Below are 20423 nucleotides of genomic sequence, written 5' to 3'. Positions count from 1 at the left end.
TAAAATCAGTCTGAAATAGAAATAAAAGCAAATATGATAATTAACTACATAAATTTGTATCCAATAAAATTCATTCCCAACGCAACTGGATTCCCAAACTATATTGAAATCTGAAACTGCTTTTAAAATAAGATAACGGGAGTGAGATAATATCTTTTACCCGGACCAACTTCTGTTAGTGAGAGCCACAAGCTTCTGAATATACACAGAGCTCTTCTTTAGATCTCTTCCAGGCTCCGTGTAAGCTCAAAACCTTGCATCTCACCAACAGGAGTTGGTCCAATAAAAGACATTACCTTACCCACCTTGTGTCTCTACTATCCTGGGACCAACACAACTACAACACTGCATTCAAACTAAGAGATTAATTTGAACTACCTTTCTAGTCTCAAATTATGTTACTCTAATCCAGAAGTGTCAAAACACCCAGCCTGTAATTTGTGGACCACAGGACATTCAGATTCTACAGTTTTAGCTTTCGGTTTAAAAAAATTTCTTGTCCTAATGGTTGCAAAGAAAGCCTAAATGTGATTAATACAATGTTGTCTTTGGAGCGTGAGGTTAGAAACATTTTGGCACCTGTAGTGTAGTGATTTTTTGATGCTGTAAAACATAGTAATATAATATGCTGTATATACATGCTTTTTTTTTTTTTTTTTAAAGGCACAAAGGGACAAATGAAATACTGCATGCTCACAGTACATAAAATAGACAGGGTTCTAACTTTTCAAACTATTAAGACTATACTTGCAGAAAAAAATATGAATTTAAACCTCCAGCTATACAGTAAGTCAGTTGTCCTGAAGCTCCCCCAGAGCATCATATGGCACACCTGCAGTGCAGGATCCACCCACCCTGGAGTAGCGGGGAAATGCTGCGACATACGGAAAAAAATGGACATCCCCCCCCCCACAATCATATGACCAACTAGAGGCACTGAAAGTCTGTAAGGAACTTTGAAACTGGATGAATGGAAGCATAGTAAACATCTGCATTTTTTCCACTTCAATCATATGGAGATAGAAAATTGTACCTTGTATGCCAAATACCAGTCATTCTCTTTGGTAGATTTACTTCCTGCTTTGTTCTTGTAAATTTCAACTCTGTACTGACGAACCAGAAGTAAATCTCTCAGAAAAGATTCAAAGTTCATTTTACTAAGCACAACACTCTCGAGTTTCTGATTTCCTACAGGAAGAGGAAAAGTGAATAAAATATTTGTAAGGTAAACATAGCTATTGGTTTTCTTACATACATTCTGTAATTGAGAGCTCTGCAAAGGATAAATTTAATAACCTTTAGAGGATACAGTATTATTTTGACAAGCAAGGAAGAAGCACGCACAAATTCCAAGAACCAAAATAAAAACATCTCACTTAGTTGTAAAGAGTATGCGGATTTCCAAGTGTTAAGAACAGCTACAGATTCTGCAGAAAACTTGATTGACCCAGAAAGAAATCAAGTCAATTTCAAAAATTTTCACTAATCTATAAAATTGATCTACTTTTCCCTCTTGATATGGGTTTTACCCTCAGATTTTCTAGTTTGTCTACACAATAGTTTTTCTGAGCAAGGATAGTGGAAACAAGCTACAGTTCTCTCTTCAGGGGAGTACTACCAATGATAACTCATCTCCATCAACCAACTCATGAAAAAGTCTGTTGTCCACATTAATTCAAGGGACAGCCTCCTACTATATAGTGACCTGAATTCTGCCACAATAAAAAAATAAAATAAAATAAAAGAGCATGCACATTAACTCAAAAAAACCTATACATCACCATAAAGCCCACTACCCTAAGGAAACTATGTGTAGCTGACAAAATTCTTGGTTTTACTCTTAAGTCCACCAAATTGGAAGCTTTTCTCTCCTTTTTATATCTTTAATAAGTATACCACCCACTTATCCTACAAATCTTACAACTATAGCAGGATTTTAGATTGAGTTCTGAATGAAGAAAACAACCAATAGCCATACAAATGAGTTACATTATAATCAGAGGAAATTGAAACACACACTGTTAAGCTCTCTCTCTGCCAATGCAGGATTGCTCATACAGCATGATGTTTAGTATTTTGTTCAGTCTGGTTTTAAAGTAATTAAAAGAGGTGATCATCTGCAGCACATAAGGAATGTGTGAATGAAGTTTTACATGTGACCTTCATTTAAAATAGAAGTTATACTTTAGGACATTTGAATACTGTAGCTGATACTCAAGAGTTAAGTTTTGGTTAAGTTTAGGTTAAGTTTAAACCTGGAACTAAGGAAGAATATAAATGCATGCATGCATGTTTAATATCTTCTGGATTTGAACCTTTATGAGCTTTAGAATTTGTAATACACTGTCAAGCTCAATAAGTCTTTACAGTGAAAATAAAAAAAAAAAAATCAAAGTTTAGCCATGTATTACAGAACAATGTTTTCCCTCTTGATACAAGTGAGGGAAAAATTACTATCACTATTGTGACCGTGCCATTCAGATTTATTTTACTGAATGTGAACTAGTAACATTACACTGTACAGTAACTCCTCACTTAACGTTGTAGCGATGTTCCTGAAAAATGTGCCTTTAAGTGAAACGATGTTAAGCGAATCCAATTTCCCCATAAGAATTAATGTAAATGGGGGGGGGGGGGGGTTAGGTTCCAGGGAAATTTTTTTTTTTACCAGACAAAAAGCATTATATACATTTTAAACAAGCAATTTAACATTACAATCATCATTGCCAAGTATGAAGCGTGGTTGAGGTGGTGGAGTCAGAGAGTGGAAGAAGGTGGATTGTCCGGCTGCTCCTCTTGCTGAACTCGAAAAAACACATCTAGAGATTGTTGGTTTGCTTCCCTCCCCCCCCTCCCCCGCCTTTTTTTTTTTTATTAGAGTGAATGGCGAAGCTGCTGTGCATTTCACAGACTTTCATGGGAGCAGGGCCAGGTTCTGTGCATCTCTGCGCCACTTCTCCCCCTTGCTCCAGCGAAGCAGGCGCTGGAACGCTACTCCTGTAACTTGCTTTGGGCGGGCTGCTGCCCCCTGTGTTCTCACCTCCCTCCAGCAAACGGGGGGGAGCAGATAAAACATTATTTATTCTGTAGCAAGACAGCAAGGCAGGGCCTCTGCTGTGCACCGCCCGCAGCTGCTTTGCAGGCAGCTGGTGGCGTCGCAAGCACTTGGTGTAGAGCCCTATTCCCGAGCAGGGCCGTTGGGCCATAAAGCAACAGTGAATCGCTGGGGTGGGGGTGTAGTGTGCATGTGCTGTGTGTTTACAAACTTATTGTACATACAGTACTACAATTGGGAGGTGCCCCTACTTCACCCCGCACAGGTACAGTCCACTGGCACTGGAGACAATGAGGCAGGGCAAGGAGGCTGAAGGTGCTGTAGGCTAAGAGAAGCACGTTGCGCAGCAGCAGCTTCCCCTACTCCGCAAGCACCAGGGGCGGAGGACTCAAACCTCGGCCCGGCCACTCCACCCCTTCCCCCAAACCCTTAACCCGCCTCTTCTTTCCCCCCACCTTTACTCCGCATGCCGCGTCCTCGCTCCTCCCCCCTCCCTCCTGCCAAGGGCAATCAGCTGGTTTGCGGTGTTCAGGAGGCAGGGGAGGGAGGGGGAGCCTGCGCACCAAGTCCTTGCTCCTCCAGCCTCGCCCCTTTCTCCTCAATGCCGCAAGCCAGCTGACTGCTACGGGCAGTAGGCAGGGGAGGAGGGGGAAGGCGCTGATCCGCGGGATCTGCCGGTGGGTAGGAGGCACTGGGGCAGGTGGGGCGCGTAGGGAGGCTGCCAGCTGCGGAGAAAGCAGGCAGCCAAACAACATAATAGTGGAGCATTGCACAACTTTAAAAGAGCACGTTCCCTAATCGATCAGTAACGTAACAACGAAACAACGTTAACCGGGACGACTTTAAATGAGGAGTTACTGTACTTAAATCAATTCCTGATCAAGCACAATACTAAGGCCTGGTTACAATGCACAGTTTTGTCGGCAAAAGGCAGCTTTTGGCAATGAAACAGTAGAGGTTTACACACTGCAATGCCACTGTCAGCAACAAAATAGAAACACCTCAAAGAGAGTCATAGGGCTTTTTACACAAAAGTTTTGACACCAAAGTGCCTGTATAGACACCACACTTTATTTTATTGCTGTAATTGGCCTCGAGAGGGTGTCCCACAATGCCCATCCCGACCGCTCTGGTCAGCGGTTCCAACACTGCTGCCCTACAGCCAGGCAAGTAACTGTCCACCCCTCCTCCTTTAAAGCCCTGGGAATTTTTGAAATTCAACATGCTGTTTGCTCGGCATGGAGAGCTCATATCACATCTTCCCAGCTGACCTTGTTCCACACAGCAGACGCTCTCCCACTTGGACCACTGCGGAGCTGCTGGATCTGGGGAGAGGCAGCTGTGCAGTCCCAACTGCGCTCCAGCCATAGGAATTTCAATACCTATGGGCAGATTTCATGAAGCTTGGGCAAAAAAGGGCTATGATTGGGACATGCTACAATGTAGAGCAATGACCCAGGAGCTGAGGCACATGTACCAGAAGGCGAGGGAAGCAAACCACCGCTCCGGCGCTGCGCCCCAGACCTGCCATTTTTATAGGGAGTTGGATGCTATTTTCAGCGGCGACCCCACCTCCACCACCAGTAGCCCCATGGATGAGAGGAGACCCCTGGTAATTGGTTTTGCTTTGTGAAGTGCGGAGGTGGGTTGATAGCACAGAAATGTATAAGGCTGGCTGTATTTCTGTGTGCTGGACATTCCCCTGTGCAGCTAAGCAGTATGGCAGAACAAGGTGCTGATGCACACTGAGATTTCATGGGAATCCTCCAGAGATCTCTAGGAAACTTTCCTGGATGTACTCGCCAATCCTCTGCCAAAGGTTCCTTGGCAGAGCTTCTGTGTTCCTTCCCCCATTGAACGAAACTTTCCCACGCCATTCTGCAAACACTTGCAGGGACCAAAGCAGCACACAGGCAAATGGCATAGGGACCGGGACGGAATCTGCAAGTGTGTAGTAGATGCACTCTTGCTCACTCTCAGGAGTGAGATATCTGCTACAATAACCCCCGTCTGTGGAAAACAGTGCAAAATTTAGAATATTGTCCCTAGTCAAGTGCACTGCAACCCTTTCATATTGATTTTCTCCTGATGTAGAATGTCCCTCCCCCTGGGATAAACTCACCATGCTGGTCAGTGAGGAAGTGATTTGTGTGTTAGTAGAGGTGTATTTTACTGTACTGTTTCAATCCTCTGCATGTACTTAATCATGCTTCTGTGTATTGTTCTTTGTGCTTCTGCAGATGTGGCCTTCCAAGGCACCCTGTACACACAGCAGAGCACCTCCAACAGATAAGAAAGCACCCAAGATGGAGCAAAGAAGAGACATTCCAGGAGGTCATGCAATGCTCAGATGCAAAAAACAGGGAACACAGGCAGTGGAGGGAAATCAAAAGGCAGGACAGAAAAGAATATGAGGCTTACAACAGGGATGCAATAGAGAGAATGATAAAAGTTATGGAGAAGCAAACCAAGATGCTACCATCCTTCATAATGCTCCAAACTGAGCAGATGCCTGTCTGTCCTCCCCACCAGCATATTCAGAACTCTTTCCCATGACTTCCCCAAACTCCACCCGTGAATTCCTTTCCGTTGTCTGGGACTTCTTGCTTTCCCGTTCACTCCACCCCCCAGACATCTTTTCAAATGACAGCTGGACTTATGCACAGCTCTGAAAGTCGGCCCTCCTCTGATACCTCCTCTCCCCACAGCAATTGTGGGCGTGGGTGGAGCTGTATGTTTTTGTACAAGAAAAGCGAAGTTTTTTTTTTTTATATGAACTCTGTTTCCTGCAAATTGTGATAACACATGGCAGCAACAAACAAACAAGCAGTTAAATCATCAGTTTATATTGAATCATAGGCCACAAAAAATCACAAGTTCCTCCTTGCAAAACTTGATTTCATTAAGCATTGTAGTCCAGAGCATAGCAACATACATTACTGATTCTCATCTTCGAAGTGTTGCCTCAAAGCCTCCCTGATTTGAACTGTCTCCTGTTGTGAGCCCTTCTAATAGCCCTAGTATCTGGCTGCTCAAAAGCAGCAGTCCACCCCTGAGCAAACTTTTCCCCCTTACCATCACAAATATTGGGCAACGTGCAACACGCAACTACGATCGTGGAAATATTATCCTCATCGAGGTCTAACTTGCCATAAAGGCATCGCCAGCGCGCCTTTAATCTGCCAAACACGCATTCCATGGTCATCCTGCAGCTACTGAACCTATTGTTGAATCGCTCCTTATTGCTCTTTAGGTTTCCCATGTAAGGCTTCATGAGCCATGGCATTAAGGGGTATGCCAGGTCTCCCAGAACCACTATGGGCATTTCAACATCTACTGTAATCTTCTTGTCTGGAAAGAAAGCCCCAGCTTGCTACTTTCTGTACAGGCTGGTGCTCCCAAAGATACATGCATCATGCACCTTTCCAGACCACCCCGTATTGAGGTTAGTGAAATGCCCACAGCAATCCACAAGTGCCTACAACACCATGGAGAAGTACCCCTTACTATTGATGTACTCCGTCACAAGGTTGTATTGTGCTAATGTTATACCAATAAATTAAAAACCAGCACGATCTTATTAAAGAGGAAAAGGCAAAATACCACATTTATTGTGAATACAGAAAGAATCATAGTAAGCAGTTAGTTATAGCTATAACATTCCATTCAGTCTCATATTTATTCACACATTCATTCATACAAACACACACACACACAGGTTCTGCAAGGTTGTTATCATAGTTACCAGCCTTAGAGTTGCTCATGCCAAGCCACTGGCCAGGTGGCCTGGACATAAGGAGGGAGCAGGGCCTTGTCAGATGCTCATCTGATGCTCCCGGAAGTTGGTTTGCAGAATCAGACCCCAAAGTTCTCACTTTCTAGAGTCCATTTTTATAGGAATTTCTTCCTATGCCAGTCTATGGGAATCGCTTCATCATGCTATTGCTGAATCAATCAGCAGATAGCACACTCCTGACGGCTCCGTGCTGCCAGATGTTATCTTGTTCTTTGGTTCTCCCATTCTTGAGGCTGTTGGGTGGATTCCAGTCTGCCCTCCGGGGGTCCTCTGATTATTTCCACTTGACGCCTTCTTCAGCCGATGGACACTGGATTCTTAGGCTGGCACCTCCCTGATCATTCAGTTATTATCCACACCAAGCATCCATCCATATACATCCTCTATCTCTATTTTAATCACAATTGTTAATACAACAAAAGGGCGGGGAATCTCTGGGTGCTGTTTCTGTTGTTACAGAGTATTGCTTTGAGTCTCTCTCTGTGTGAATTGCTTTGAGAACAGACTCTGTCTTAGAATGTACTAACGCAATTAGCAGCTTGCAAGTTTCACACACAGAGGGAGAGAAACAGTACCAAAAACCAAGAGACCTCTTCATTAGTAATACCCTGGAATTTAAACTATGGGGAATCAAACTCATTTGTGATTTTAATACAGAACTTCTTTAATATGATCCAACACCAAAACTGGAAAGTGTGCACCATCTCTCGCTCCTCCAGAGTTAGGGAAACCCATCTGCTATTTCACATGTCAAGAGTCATGGTCTTTCATAGCAGGATGCAATTAATGGCCTTGCACGCTTGTGTTAACGCAGCCCCAACGGTTGACTGCCCAGCTCCAAATTGATTTGCAAACAACTGGTAGCAGTCTGGAGTCGCTAGCTTCCACACAGTGATCACCATGCGCTTCTCCACTGAGAGCAGCTCTCATTTGGGTATCCCTGCGCCACAGGGCTGGGGCGAACTCAGCACACAGTTCCAGGAAGGTGGCTTTCCTCACCCAAAAGTTCTGCAGTCATCCCAGACTTGCATAACGACGCCATCCCGCCACTCAGTGCTGGGTTCCCGTGCCCAAAAGCGACAGTCCACCATGTTCAGTGGTTCCGTGAATGCCAAAAGTTATGTGGTATTGCTTCTATTCATGGCACACAGCAGGTCAGGCAACTGTGAATCCTGCTCAGATTGGAACTTCATGATTAACTGCACTGCCGTTCGCAATGTGCTACTGACAGCTAGAAGAGCATCTGATAGCAGTGCAGGATCCACTCTTTCAGACAGGCGGCAGGGCGAGCAGAAAACAAGCAACACTGAAAAATGCCTTGAGCCAAAGACAGAAGCACATGGAATGCTGGGATGGAAAGCAATGCATCATGGGACACTGAGCCCAGACTCATGATGTGCTGCGATCCACTCCGCCTTCCCACAAGACCTAGCAGCAGAAGGCGGACAGCTGAACTGTGGGATAGCTACCCATAGTGCATTACTCTCACTGTCGATGATACTGCCCCACGTGTGGATGCGCTCTGCTGACAGAGGAAGACAGTGTGAACATTCAACAATGATTTTCTTTTAGCACATTTTTGATCGTCAACCAAACTTTCAGTAAAAAAAACTGTCAGTGTAGACATGGCCTAAGTTTGCCTCTCACATTGCAGTATTTTTCTGGATATCATTCTCTTTGGGCTTATCTAGATGCTCACAATATAAGTAACACAGGGAGGAAACGGAAAAAAAATTATGTGCTATATAATTAACATGCTAAATTCACTCCTGCAAGGCATTACTTGGCAAACAGCCTAATGCAATTCACAAACGGGAATTCACAGTTACAGCCACTAGAGACAACAGTACCTGGACTGCACTATGCCTCAAAGCATGTTGGTTAGTTATTGCAATCTGGGGGAGAGTGGGGGGGAAGGGACATTAAAAATATTGCCAATCATGGTGTAACATTGCACTACACAATTGGCTGGATACATTAGGAATGATTTAATTCCAAGTGTCCTATCACCCTAGGATTATGGGAAAGGCAAAGAGGAGTGCTTACATGAATTTAGGACAAAGTTTTCTTGCTTGGGTATCTAAAGTTAGACACCTAAAGCAGTGGTATCCAACCTTCTTAGCTTGGAGCAAAACATTTTATTTCAAACAGGTCAGGTGCCACACAATAATTTAGGGGAAAGTCTGTCCCATTACACTTACTTTGCAGACCTAGGGGAACTGGAACCACCCACAAATACCTAAGATTAGGGAAATTCCAAGCACGTGTAGAGCCAGCGCAGCAAGTTTCAACATCTCCCTTCCCACAACCCTGGGTGCAAGGCTGGGGGGAGCGTGTCATACTCTGGCTATTCCTAGCTGACCCACGGTCCACTGGGGAAATACCCAGTGAGCACAAGTTACAGCAACCCAGAGACCTATAAATACATCCGATGAAGTGGGGGGTTCTAGCCCACGAAAGCTTATGCCCAAATAAATCTGTTAGTCTGTAAGGTGCCACCGGACTCCTTGTTGTTTTTGTGGATACAGACTAACACGGCTACCCCCTGATACTTGAGACCTATAAATAAGCACTTATTGGTCTAAAACGAGTGCTTAGACTTTTAAATGTCAATGTGTGTGTCTAATATGAATACAGGTTTGGAACCATGGCCCACAAGATCTTTCAGAAGTGTTTTAAACCTAACTGAACACAATTAAACCACAAGTCTTATCCCCTTAAGCAACCATACAAGAGATTTTCATTCCTGAACCCAAAACATCAATACATTTCTTGCTTAGAGCCAGCTCAGGTGGCAGCCCCCAACACATTGTTCTCACTTCTCCAACTAATCTATCCAGTCCTGTATTTCTCGGTTGTACTTTTAAATGGGGGTCACTGCATAGGTGGTTTGTTAAATGTGTAATCTGAGATTTCACTTAATTTAATAAATTCACCAGAAACAACACATGGCAGATACGGTAAAGAAGCTTACTCTGCAATATGGCAACATGCAGTTAAATAGAGTGATCTGATGGCTCCAGTACTGTATAATGCTAACTAACAAATCCTCACTGTTGTAATGATTGTTTAGTCCCCAATACTGACACAGCAAAAATTTGTGGACTGTTGAAGCTTCCTAAATAGTTAAAAATGCATATATAACTGAGGTCACACTTTCTGCTCACTCTCTTACAGTGAGTCCCTCAAATGTCAACCATGACCCAGAATCCTATGCACCAGCAGCAGGCGCGTTCAAATCTGGGGCCTTGGCAGCTAATCAGAAGGCTCTGGAGCACATTTAAGAGCCAAAAACAAACCCACGCCAAACGAGAAGAGGGGCACGTTCACTTAATCAGCGAGGCGCCGGGAGGGACGCAAAGTGCTACAGTCACAACATAACGATAACAAGTGGGTATGCAGAAGTTGTGCGGCCAGCAGAGAACAGCCCAGGACTGACCTGGGGGCAAGCTTTAGGCAGGACACCCACCCCACGTCCTTTCACAGTTACCCTGTGAGCAGCGCCCACATGGGGAGACTCTACTGCTGAGCCCAGCCCACCCCAACCTACAGCTACAGTCACACACGAGACCCCAGCGTCCCCAAGCACAGGGGCACCCACCCTGCGCCCCGGCCCTTGGCCCAAGCCGAGATTACCCCCCGGCCGGCTGCCGCCCCGACCCGCACAGCGCCGCCCTGCCAGGCTCCCCCCGCCGCCGGACCGCCGCCAGTACCTGGGCCCCCCGCCAGCAGCCGGATGACGCCGCGGGTGCGGAAGAGCTCGCGGGCGGCCAGCAGCGCGTCCCCGCCGTGCACCGTGTAGTGCTCGCCGCGCTCGAAGAAGCGCACGGTGGTGTCGGGCTTGTCGGGCAGCGCCAGCACCGCGCGCACGAACCCGCCCTCGGCGCCCGAGCCCTCCGGCCACAGCGACTCCCCCGCAGAGACAGGCGCCGCCACCGCCGCCATGCTGCAATCTCCCGCCAGCGCCGCCGCCAGCGCCGCCCCCGGTCACCGCCCGGCTCCGCCAATCACCGCGCGGCCGGCACGTACGGCGCCCGCGCGCCGCGTTCTATCCCCGCCCCTATCCCCAGGGCGGGCGGAGCTCCCGCCGATCGCTGCGCTGCGCGGCCGCTCTGCGATCAAAGGGGAGGAGCCCTGGCCTGCTCCGTGTCATCCTGCGGCAACCGCCGGGGGCGGGGCTGGCTCCCGCAGGGAGGGTTTTGCTGGGTCCGTAGGGCGGGGGAGCCGCCCGGGGCGCTCGGGTTGGCCTTGCCCCCAGCCTGGTTATCGCCGATCCTTCCCCGCCCGCGGTCCCGCCGGCTCTGCTGCCATAGAACCACCTTCTCGCCAAGTGTTGCCCAGCCCCCAGCAAGCCGAGGGCCCCCGTTTGTGCCCAGGAGATCCTTTCGTGCCTGGCACCCCCACTTCCTGACACCCGGGAGACCTCGGGTTAACTCCCCTGGCGGGGGGGAGCCCATAGTGCCAAGCCCAAGCATTCCAAAATCAAGAGAGATTTAAAAAATAATAAGTGTTACGGTCTTTTAATTTGACTTCTGGTTTTTTGAGGTTTTTTTAAGGCTTTTTTTTCCCCCCAGGTGTTGCACCACAACCATGAAGATGAGAAATGTACATTTATTATCTTACACATTGTAAAGAGAGTGGTCACTTTGGATGGGCTATTACCAGCAGGAGAGTGAGTTTGGGGGGGGGGGGGGCGGAGGGTGGGAAAACCTGGATTTGTGCTGGAAATGGCCCAACTTGATTATCATACACATTGTAAGGAGAGTGATCACTTTAGATAAGCTATTACCAGCAGGAGAGTGGGGTGGGAGGAGGTATTGTTTCATGGTCTCTGTGTATATAGTGTCTTCTGCAGTTTCCACAGTATGCATCCGATGAAGTGAGCTGTAGCTCACGAAAGCTTATGCTCAGATAAATTGGTTAGTCTCTAAGGTGCCACAAGTACTCCTTTTCTTTTTATTTTCAATGAAAACTTCCCAAAAACTGCAGGAGCTGGAGTTTTTAAAAGAACGCTTAATACTGCAAGACTGGCTGCAAAACTCACAAGAGTTGGCAACGGAAGGGAATGTCTGCTGCAAAACAACCAGCAGCAAAAGCTAACATGGCCATAGCCAGTATCACCATGCTGCAGATGTACCGGGTGTTGGGTGTACCAGTACATGCTGCATTGATCTTGAATCAGATTTGAGAGCAATCATAAGCTCATGCTGAGGTATATTCTAATATTTATATCTAAACCAGTGACCCATATCCTTTATCAGTAAGGGTGTACTTTGCCAATATTACAACAGTAACCATGCACAGGGTCATGCTCATACCCTGTGTATAAATACATAATTTTATACAGGGTGCAAGTTTGCATCATAAATAAACTAATACAGATGCTGTCTTGTAAAAGTAAGCTTTGTCTTCTATTTCTTCAAACATACATGGTCACCTATCTGCCCAGTGATGCACCTTTGTAAGACAGGCATGGGCACCTTGTCCCTCTAGAGCAGTGGTTTTCAAACTTTTTTTCTTGTGACCCAGTTGAAGAAAATTGTTGATGCCCGCCACGCAGCGGAGCTGGGGATGAGGGGTTTGGGGTGTGGGAGGGGCTCAGGGCTGAGGCAGAGGATTGGGGTGCGAGGGTGAGGGCTGCAGGGTGGGGCCGGGAATGAGGGGTTCAGGTTGTGGGAGGGGGCTTTGGGCTGGGGCAGGGGACTGGGGGTGCAGGCTCTGGGCTGGGGCTGGGGATGAAGGGTTTGGGGTTCAGGAAGGGGCTTTGGGTTTAAGGGGAGGCAGGGGATTGGGGCGTGAGCTTACCTTGGGCAGCTCCTGGTCAGCGGCGCAGTGGGAGAGCAAAGGCAGGCTTCCTGCCTGTCCTGGCACTGCTGACTGCGCTGTGCCCTGGAAGCAACCAGCAGCAGGTCCAGCTCCTAGTGCAGAGCTGGTGCTCGGGGCGGGGGCAGCTCATGGAGCCCGTGGTCCCCCTACCTAGGAGCCGGACCTGCTGCTGGTGCTGACCAGAGCCGCCGCGACCCAGTGCCTTACATTCCACGACTCAGTACTGGGTTGTGGCCCACAGTTTGAAAACCACTGCCCTAGAGGGACAAGGTGCCCATGCCTGTCTTACAAAGGTGCATCACTGCATGACAGAGATTGCACTACAGTACTTGTATTAGGTGAATTGAAAAATAGTATTCTTTTGTATTTTTACAGTGCAAATATTTGTAATAAAAATAATAATATAAAGTGAGCACTGTACAAGTTGTATTGTGTTTTAATTGAAATCAATATATTTGAAAATGTAGAAAATATCCAAAACTATTTAAATAAATGGTATTCTATTATTAACAGTGTGATTAATCATGTGATTAATTTTTTTAATCGCTTGACAACCCTACTTTTCCCTAATATTAGTTTTTGCATTTAAAACGTAGCTGTATGCTCTTGTAGGAAGAGACCCAACCCCTTTCCTTTCCAGTAATAATAATACATAGCATGTATATAATGTATCACACATTTAAAGTATGGTATGATATATTGCTACTTATTCCTCATAGCTCCCTGTGAGATAGATGGATAAGTAGTATTATCCCCATTTTACAGATTTGGGAATCTGAGGCAGAAAGATGAAGTCACTTGTCCAAGGTCACACAGTGTGACAGTGACAGACTTCTTAGAAGGGAACATGGGTATAGCCTACCTTGGAAAATATTTGAAAATATGGTGCATACAAAATGCTGTCTTCCAAAGACAAACAAATATGCTCTTTAGAAGTAATCTAAATTGTATTAAGGCCCTCTTCCCTTATTATCTTCCTCACAGACACAACATAAGAGAGAAACCCTTCAGATCATATGCGTTAGGAATTTTTGTCTCATAAGTGTAAAATGAGAAACAGACCTTAGTGCATTTTTTGTAAAACCTTTTGATGTTAATATGGTTATTATTAACAGGGTCAAGCATGATGAGATTGGTAAAGTGAATGAATAGCTTTCATTGTGAGCCATGATTTATCTATTTCTGTTTCATTTCTATTTCTGTCCACATACAGTGGACTCTGATCACCACACCCTGCAGCAGTACTAGACTCTTGACTGCTTGATGTATTAAAAAAACCACCTCTAAGAGAATAATATCAGTGCTAGCAATTCATTTGGCGCAAGCTAATGGGTGATGTTTATCTTGTTTAACTTCAGAGCCTACAAGTCCACTCAGTCCTATTTCTTGTTCAGCCAGTCGCTCAGACAGACAAGTTTGTTTACATTTGCAGGAGATAATGCTGACCGCTTCTTGTTTACTATGTCACCTGAAAGTAAAAACAGGTGTTCGCATGGCACTGTTGTAGCCAGCGTTGCAAGATATTTATGTACCAGATGCACTAAAGATTTATATGTCCCTTCATGCTTCAACCACCATTCCAGAGGGCATACATCCATGCCAATGACAGGTTCTGCTAGATAAGGATTCAAAGCAGTGATGATATTCAAAGCCGTGCTTCAAAGCGGTGACGATATTTATTTAAAAGGTGATGTAATATATTGTTTGAAATCTAATAACACACTGGTCAATATTTGTAATAGCTCTGTAGGTGAAATTATGGATTCCCTCTGATATTATGTCCTGAAGACTGTAAACAGACAAAGGTGATAAAAAAGGTTTTCTCTATATAAAGAGGAAAGAAAATATGGTGGCAAATGCCCTGTTCAGGAACGAGGGCTGTAACTTGTTGCTTCTGGATCAGCCAGTGGTTAACCATCCTACAGTTCTGTAAGCCCCTACCCCCCAGGAGAGAGGGATGCTCAACTAAGAAACTGTTTAGTACACTGGTGATGATGCAGTTGTGAGCTGACTTCACTTTTTGCTTGGGAACATTTCTGGACTAAGCCCCTATCGCCCTTCTAAGGGGTTAAGATTGTAAGAGCACTTGGTGGACACAGGGAACAGAAACTTTCTCCACCCACTGCTGGGGAGACTTGCGGCCACTTCAGGACACTGGAAAGGTTCATCAAGGGCACTACTCCAGCCATGCCATTACAAAATGGTTGGAGAATGCAGGTGACAACCTACTCCCTGGGCAACGTCATGATCTATAGTCAGAGCTAGGAAGACTACCTAGAACATGTAAGTGCTGTACTACAACCCCTCAAGGTGGCTGGTCTGAGAGTGAACCCCGCTAAATATCACCTGGGCAAGAATGAGACTACCTACCTCAGGTACACACTGGAAAAAGGCAAGATGCAAACCTTGGTGGCTAAGATCCAGGCCCTCCAGATGTGCTCCATGCCCAATTCAAAGAAACAGGTAAGCCACTTCTTAGGACTGGCAGGATACTACCAACGGTTTATTCCCAGATTTTTGACAGATTACAGCCCCTGTTATGGATCACCTTAAAAATAATAGCCCAAAGAAGATCCAGTAGTTGAAGGCTTGTGACGAGGCCTTTCAAACCCTTAAGGCCCACCTCTGCCAAGAACCAGTCTTGTATAACCCTGAATTCACCAGAGAATTCCTGCTACAGTCTGATGCCTCTGATGTGGGATTAGAAACCATTATATTCCAGGTGGTGGAAGGAAATGAACATCCTATCCTCTACCTTTGTTGAAAGTTATTTCCAAGGGAGAGGGTTTATTCTGTAATTTAAAAAAGAGAGGCATTGGCAGTGTAATGGGACTACGTTTTGGGTGGTCACGTCACCTTAGTCACCAACCATGCCCCACTATATTGGCTGTACACCATGAAGGAAACCAACCTCCTAATTATGCGGTGGTACCTGTCCCTCTCCTTCTGCATCCATCACATGGCTGGAAGAACCCACCTGAATGCTGATTTTTTTCATGAGGTGGGGAAGACCCAATGGGGGAGGGGCATACCACAAATGGGGGTGTGTGGAGATGTGTGATGGAGCAGAGAGGTCTCACACCAACAGAGGAGATGTTGAAGAGAGCCTTTGGGCGCCGCTAGCCCTACGCTGCTATACGTGCAGCCAATGACAAGCCTAGAGGTGGAATAAAAGGAGAGAACCTGGCTCAGTTCAGGGCTGATACCTAAGGACTGGAAACATTCAATTACTGTCCCAGTGAGAAAACAGAATAAGTTGTGCTCAAGACTTGAGGCATACAGAACAATTTCCCTCACAGCATGTTTAGGTAAAACCATGGAAAGATTGGTAATGGAAAGATTATTAGCACACCTAGCAAGAAATAGGTTCATAGATGGAACACAAAGTGGGTTCAGAAGGAGTGCAATTGTCCACATTGTAAGGAAAGAGCTAGAAACACAAAAAAGCGTGAGAACCAAAAAATTCATGATAGTAACCTTCGTGGGCATAGAAAAAAACCTATGATGCCATATAGAGAGAGGGACTACTTCATAAAGTGACCTCCATGGCTATTATAGGAAAAATGTACAGTTGGATAAGGGACTTCTTAAACAAAAGAACTATACAAATCCAAATAGGGAAAGCTTTTTCCAATATATATTCAACTGCAAATGGAACTCCATGGGGAAGTGTAATTAGCCAATCCTCTTTAACATCATAATCAGTCTCCCTAAGGAGATGAGTATAGGAATAGTGATCACATTATTTACTGATGAAGGTGCCATATGAACCAAAAGCACCACCAAAAGAATCAGTGATGCTGTTAAGAGAAGTGCAGAATGGGAAAACAGGTGGCGTCTCAAATTCTCTATAGACAAACCTAAGGGAATGATCTTCACAACAAGGACAATCCAAAAAGATGCAAAGTTATAGCTATACAACCTATAGTTCTATAAATATAGTGAAAAATTACCAATTTTTAGGTGTGATATTTGATATCAAACTCAGTTGAAAATATTAAAGCTAAGTGCAAAGGTAGAAGTACCTTACTTAAAAGTATCTCTGGAACATCCTAGGGCGTGGATAAGAAAATGGTGGTAACAGTCTACAGAGTGCTAATTAGACAAATTATTGACTCGTATGGATGCCAGGCCTTTGGGTCAGCAGTCAACACAAATCTGAAAAAAGTGCCTATATCCAAGCACAAGCATTATGTATTGCACATGGTGCCTTCATTACTTCACCTCTGTGTGTACTACAGATAGTCAGTGAAACACCTATCACTCTTAGCATGATACTCCTAGACTTAACCTTTTGGGCCAAAGTACTAGTTAATAGTGAATTTGACAACACAAAGCTAATATGTAATGATTGTTGGGAACTACATGGAGGTTGAGAGCCACTGCTGTACAGGGCACAGGACAGAAACTAGATAATGTGACTTTCCTCATTAAACTGAAAAATGGAGGGGGCCCCATGGTGAACAGCAGGGACAGCTCAGACTCATGGCTCTGAAAAAGGCAGGGAAGGGAGGTTTGAAGGGCAGGGCTCGCTACTTCCCTGTCTGTCCCAGCTGAAATGATGATCTAGAAAAACAACAGGAAGTCAGAGATTATTAAAATTCCTCATGTAAGCAGGGTACAGAGGTAGATAAAGGATCTTAATGAAAAGAGAGGATTAAAAGAGACCAAAATCTATAGCTATGGGAAAATGCTCTATCACTGGAAAACCATTCCCCCTGAGATAGACATGCAATTATATAATGAAATAAATAAAAGGAGAAGACCTCACTGAGACTCATAAGGTTAGCTAATTCTGTGTCCACCTTTACTGCTGAGCTAACAGGAATTATGCTAGCACTAAATTGGGCTTTAGATGTATGGCCAGCTGCCGCCATCCTGTCTGATTCCTTAGCAGGGCTGTAGGCAATTTATAATGTCTGCCAGCAAAAGTGATATTCTTAATGAAATATTACTGCTAACAATCAAACTGGCACAATTGGATATAACCTTAATAATAGCATGCATCCCGGCACACGTAGGGATAACAGGCAATGAATTGGTGAACACACAGGTAAAAAATACTATTAACCATGAATAAGTTGTCCTAGGAATCCCTATAAGAAAACTGGAATTTAAACACCTAGTCAAAAATGAGCTAAGGAAGGAATGTCAAGAACTCTAGGCAAATGAAACGAAGGGCAAAAATTTCCGAGAAGTATGCCTAACATTTGAAAATGTTGATATAATCCAAGGCCCTGAGAGGAAGAGTGAAGTGGCTTTATTTACAATTCTAAATGGATTACATAGTAGTTCATTTCTAATTAACACATAAAATGGATTATGCATAATATGTAAGGTCCAGGAAATGATAGATCATATCCTTTGGGACTGTATAGACTGCACCACTGAAGGGAGGTGTTTATATAGAAAACTCAGACGTCTTAAAGTAACAATATTTTCCTTGCAACATTTATCAAGAATACAAGAAAAATGCGGCCCAATATAAAAAGCTCTTCTGCAATTTTTTTTAAAAAAGAAAAGGAGTACTTGTGGCACCTTAGAGACTAACCAGTTTATTTGAGCATAAGCTTTCATGAGCTACAGCTCACTTCATCGGATGCATTCAGTGGAAAATACAGTGAGGAGATTTATATACACACAGAACATGAAAAAATGGGTGTTTATCATGCACACTGTAAGGAGAGTGATCACTTAAGATGAGCTATTACCAGCAGGAGAGTGGGGGGGGAGAGAAAACCCTTTGTAGTGATAATCAAGGTGGGCCATTTCCAGCAGTTAACAAGAACATCTGAGGAACGGGTTGGGGGGGGCGGAAATAAACAAGGGGAAATAGTTTTACTTTGTGTAATGACTCAACCACTCCCAGTCTCTATTCAAGCCTAAGTTAATTGTATCCAATTTGCAAATTAATTCCAATTCAGCAGTCTCTCCTTGGAGTCTGTTTCTGAAGTCTTTTTGTTGAAGAATAGCCACTTTTAGCTCAGAAATCGAGTGACCAGAGAGATTGAAGTGTTCTCCGACTGGTTTATGAATGTTATAATTCTTAACATCTGATTTGTGTCCATTTATTCTTTTACGTAGAGACTGTCCAGTTTGACCAATGTACATGGCAGAGGCGCATTGCGGGCACATGATGGCATATATCACATTGGTAGATGTGCAGGTGAACGAGCACATCTACCTGTATCGTTAGGCTTGAATAGAGACTAGGAGTGGTTGAGTCATTACACAAAGTAAAACTATTTCCCCTTGTTTATTCCCCCCCCCCATCCACTGTTCCTCAGACGTTCTTGTTAACTGCTGGAAATGGCCCACCCTGATTATCACTACAAAGGGTTTTGTCTCCCCCCCCCACTCTTCTGCTGGTAATAGCTCATCTTAAGTGATCACTCTCCTTACAGTATGCATTATAAATACCCATTTTTTCATGTTCTGTGTGTATATAAATCTCCTCACTGTATTTTCCACTGAATGCATCCGATGAAGTGAGCTGTAGCTCACGAAAGCTTATGCTCAAATAAATTGGTTAGTCTCTAAGGTGCCACAAGTACTCCTTTTCTTTTTGTGGATACAGACTAACACAGCTGCTACTCTGAAACCTGCAATTTTTTAAGAGTACCGATGCGAGACTCTAAGTCATGAACAAGATATAAAGTACAGTGGATGGTGGTCATAGACTCAGAAATGAGTCTGTTATGCCACAAAACCCAAGAAATAGTAGTAGTTCCAGTCTGACTGGTGAGGCAACAGGATAGAGCTTTGTCTGTCTGTGTAAAGGGAGCTTTGCTGGTGGAGAAACAGGCCTGACAGTCAGGGTAGCCACTGGGGGAGAAGAACTTAGCCCCCAGGAGAGAGCGACTGTTTTGGACACTGGGAATGACCCCAATCGTGAGTTGACTTTACTTTTTGCTTGGGAACATTTTGGGGCTAATCTCCTCCAGCCCACCAAAGAAGTTAAGACTGTAGGAATGCTCAGTGGATGCAGGGGACAGAGACTTCCTGCCCCATTCCCTTCCCCCGCACCCGGGATACCCGTGGCCCTGTCAGGCTGCTGGGAAGTTCCACAAGAGGCTGCTATTCCAGCCATACCATAACAGTTCTATATATTTAATTATGTTTCTGCTTGGAGCAAGACACAGCATTGCTTAAATTAACCAATTTTTAAAAACCCATGCTTTACGATTTGTCCTAATCTAACCTTTTTAATCTTTATTTTAAAAAGATTTATAAAATATCATATTTTTTTACACTTTTTACAGAGATTTTAAAAATGCATGCTCCCTAGCCCAAGGAACTTGTGCAAATGGAAAATTAAGATAATATTTAATGTGCGTCAAATAACTGGATATAGTGATTAGAATCTCTTAGTATAGCTTTTAAAAAAGGAAACAAGTTTTCTAAACTAGGCTAAGGCACAGAAAGTGCTAAAATGGAAGACACTCGATATTTTGGTAACTCATCTTTCAGATATGTTTCCGTAGCAAACAGCTCTTCCAGCATTTCAAAACTACCGTGAAGGAAGCATGAAAAGTCTGAATGTGCATAAAGTAACACACGACCTCACACCTTATATTGAAATTTGTTGGCTTCATTGGCTTTTATGTAAAAGCCCGTTTGTCGGTCTCTCTAAGCTAAAAGCCAACACATAGATGTAACCACTGGGATGGGAGGAGAAAGAATAGTCCTGTTGAGGTTTGCCTCAGCATGGCTGCAGGACTCAGGCACTCTCACTTCTGGTTTCTC

The 20423-nt window shown here is 44.6% G+C and overlaps 1 protein-coding gene across 2 annotated transcripts in view; it reads right to left on the bottom strand.

The window, feature by feature from the left end:
• The window catches only part of MSH2 (mutS homolog 2), a 95055-nt gene extending 84106 nt beyond the window's left edge, over window positions 1-10949 (bottom strand). Inside the window, exons 1-2 of one of the 2 annotated variants that reach the window (XM_037895870.2) lie at window positions 10565-10949; window positions 1034-1188 (exon numbers count right to left, since the gene is read on the bottom strand). In XM_037895870.2, coding sequence (XP_037751798.1) covers window positions 1034-1188; window positions 10565-10796 — 387 coding nt within the window. In that variant the 5' untranslated portion in view covers window positions 10797-10949. The remainder of the gene's footprint in view (window positions 1-1033; window positions 1189-10564) is intronic. The other variant, XM_037895871.2, reaches the window with a different exon arrangement.
• Between the last annotated feature and the right edge of the window lie 9474 nt (window positions 10950-20423).

This window comes from Chelonia mydas, chromosome 3 (assembly GCF_015237465.2).
Source record: "Chelonia mydas isolate rCheMyd1 chromosome 3, rCheMyd1.pri.v2, whole genome shotgun sequence".
In the NCBI taxonomy this organism is placed as follows: Eukaryota; Metazoa; Chordata; order Testudines; family Cheloniidae; genus Chelonia; species Chelonia mydas.
The sequence above is the reverse complement of the archived record's forward strand: the minus strand, read 5'-3'. Positions and strand labels throughout refer to the sequence as shown.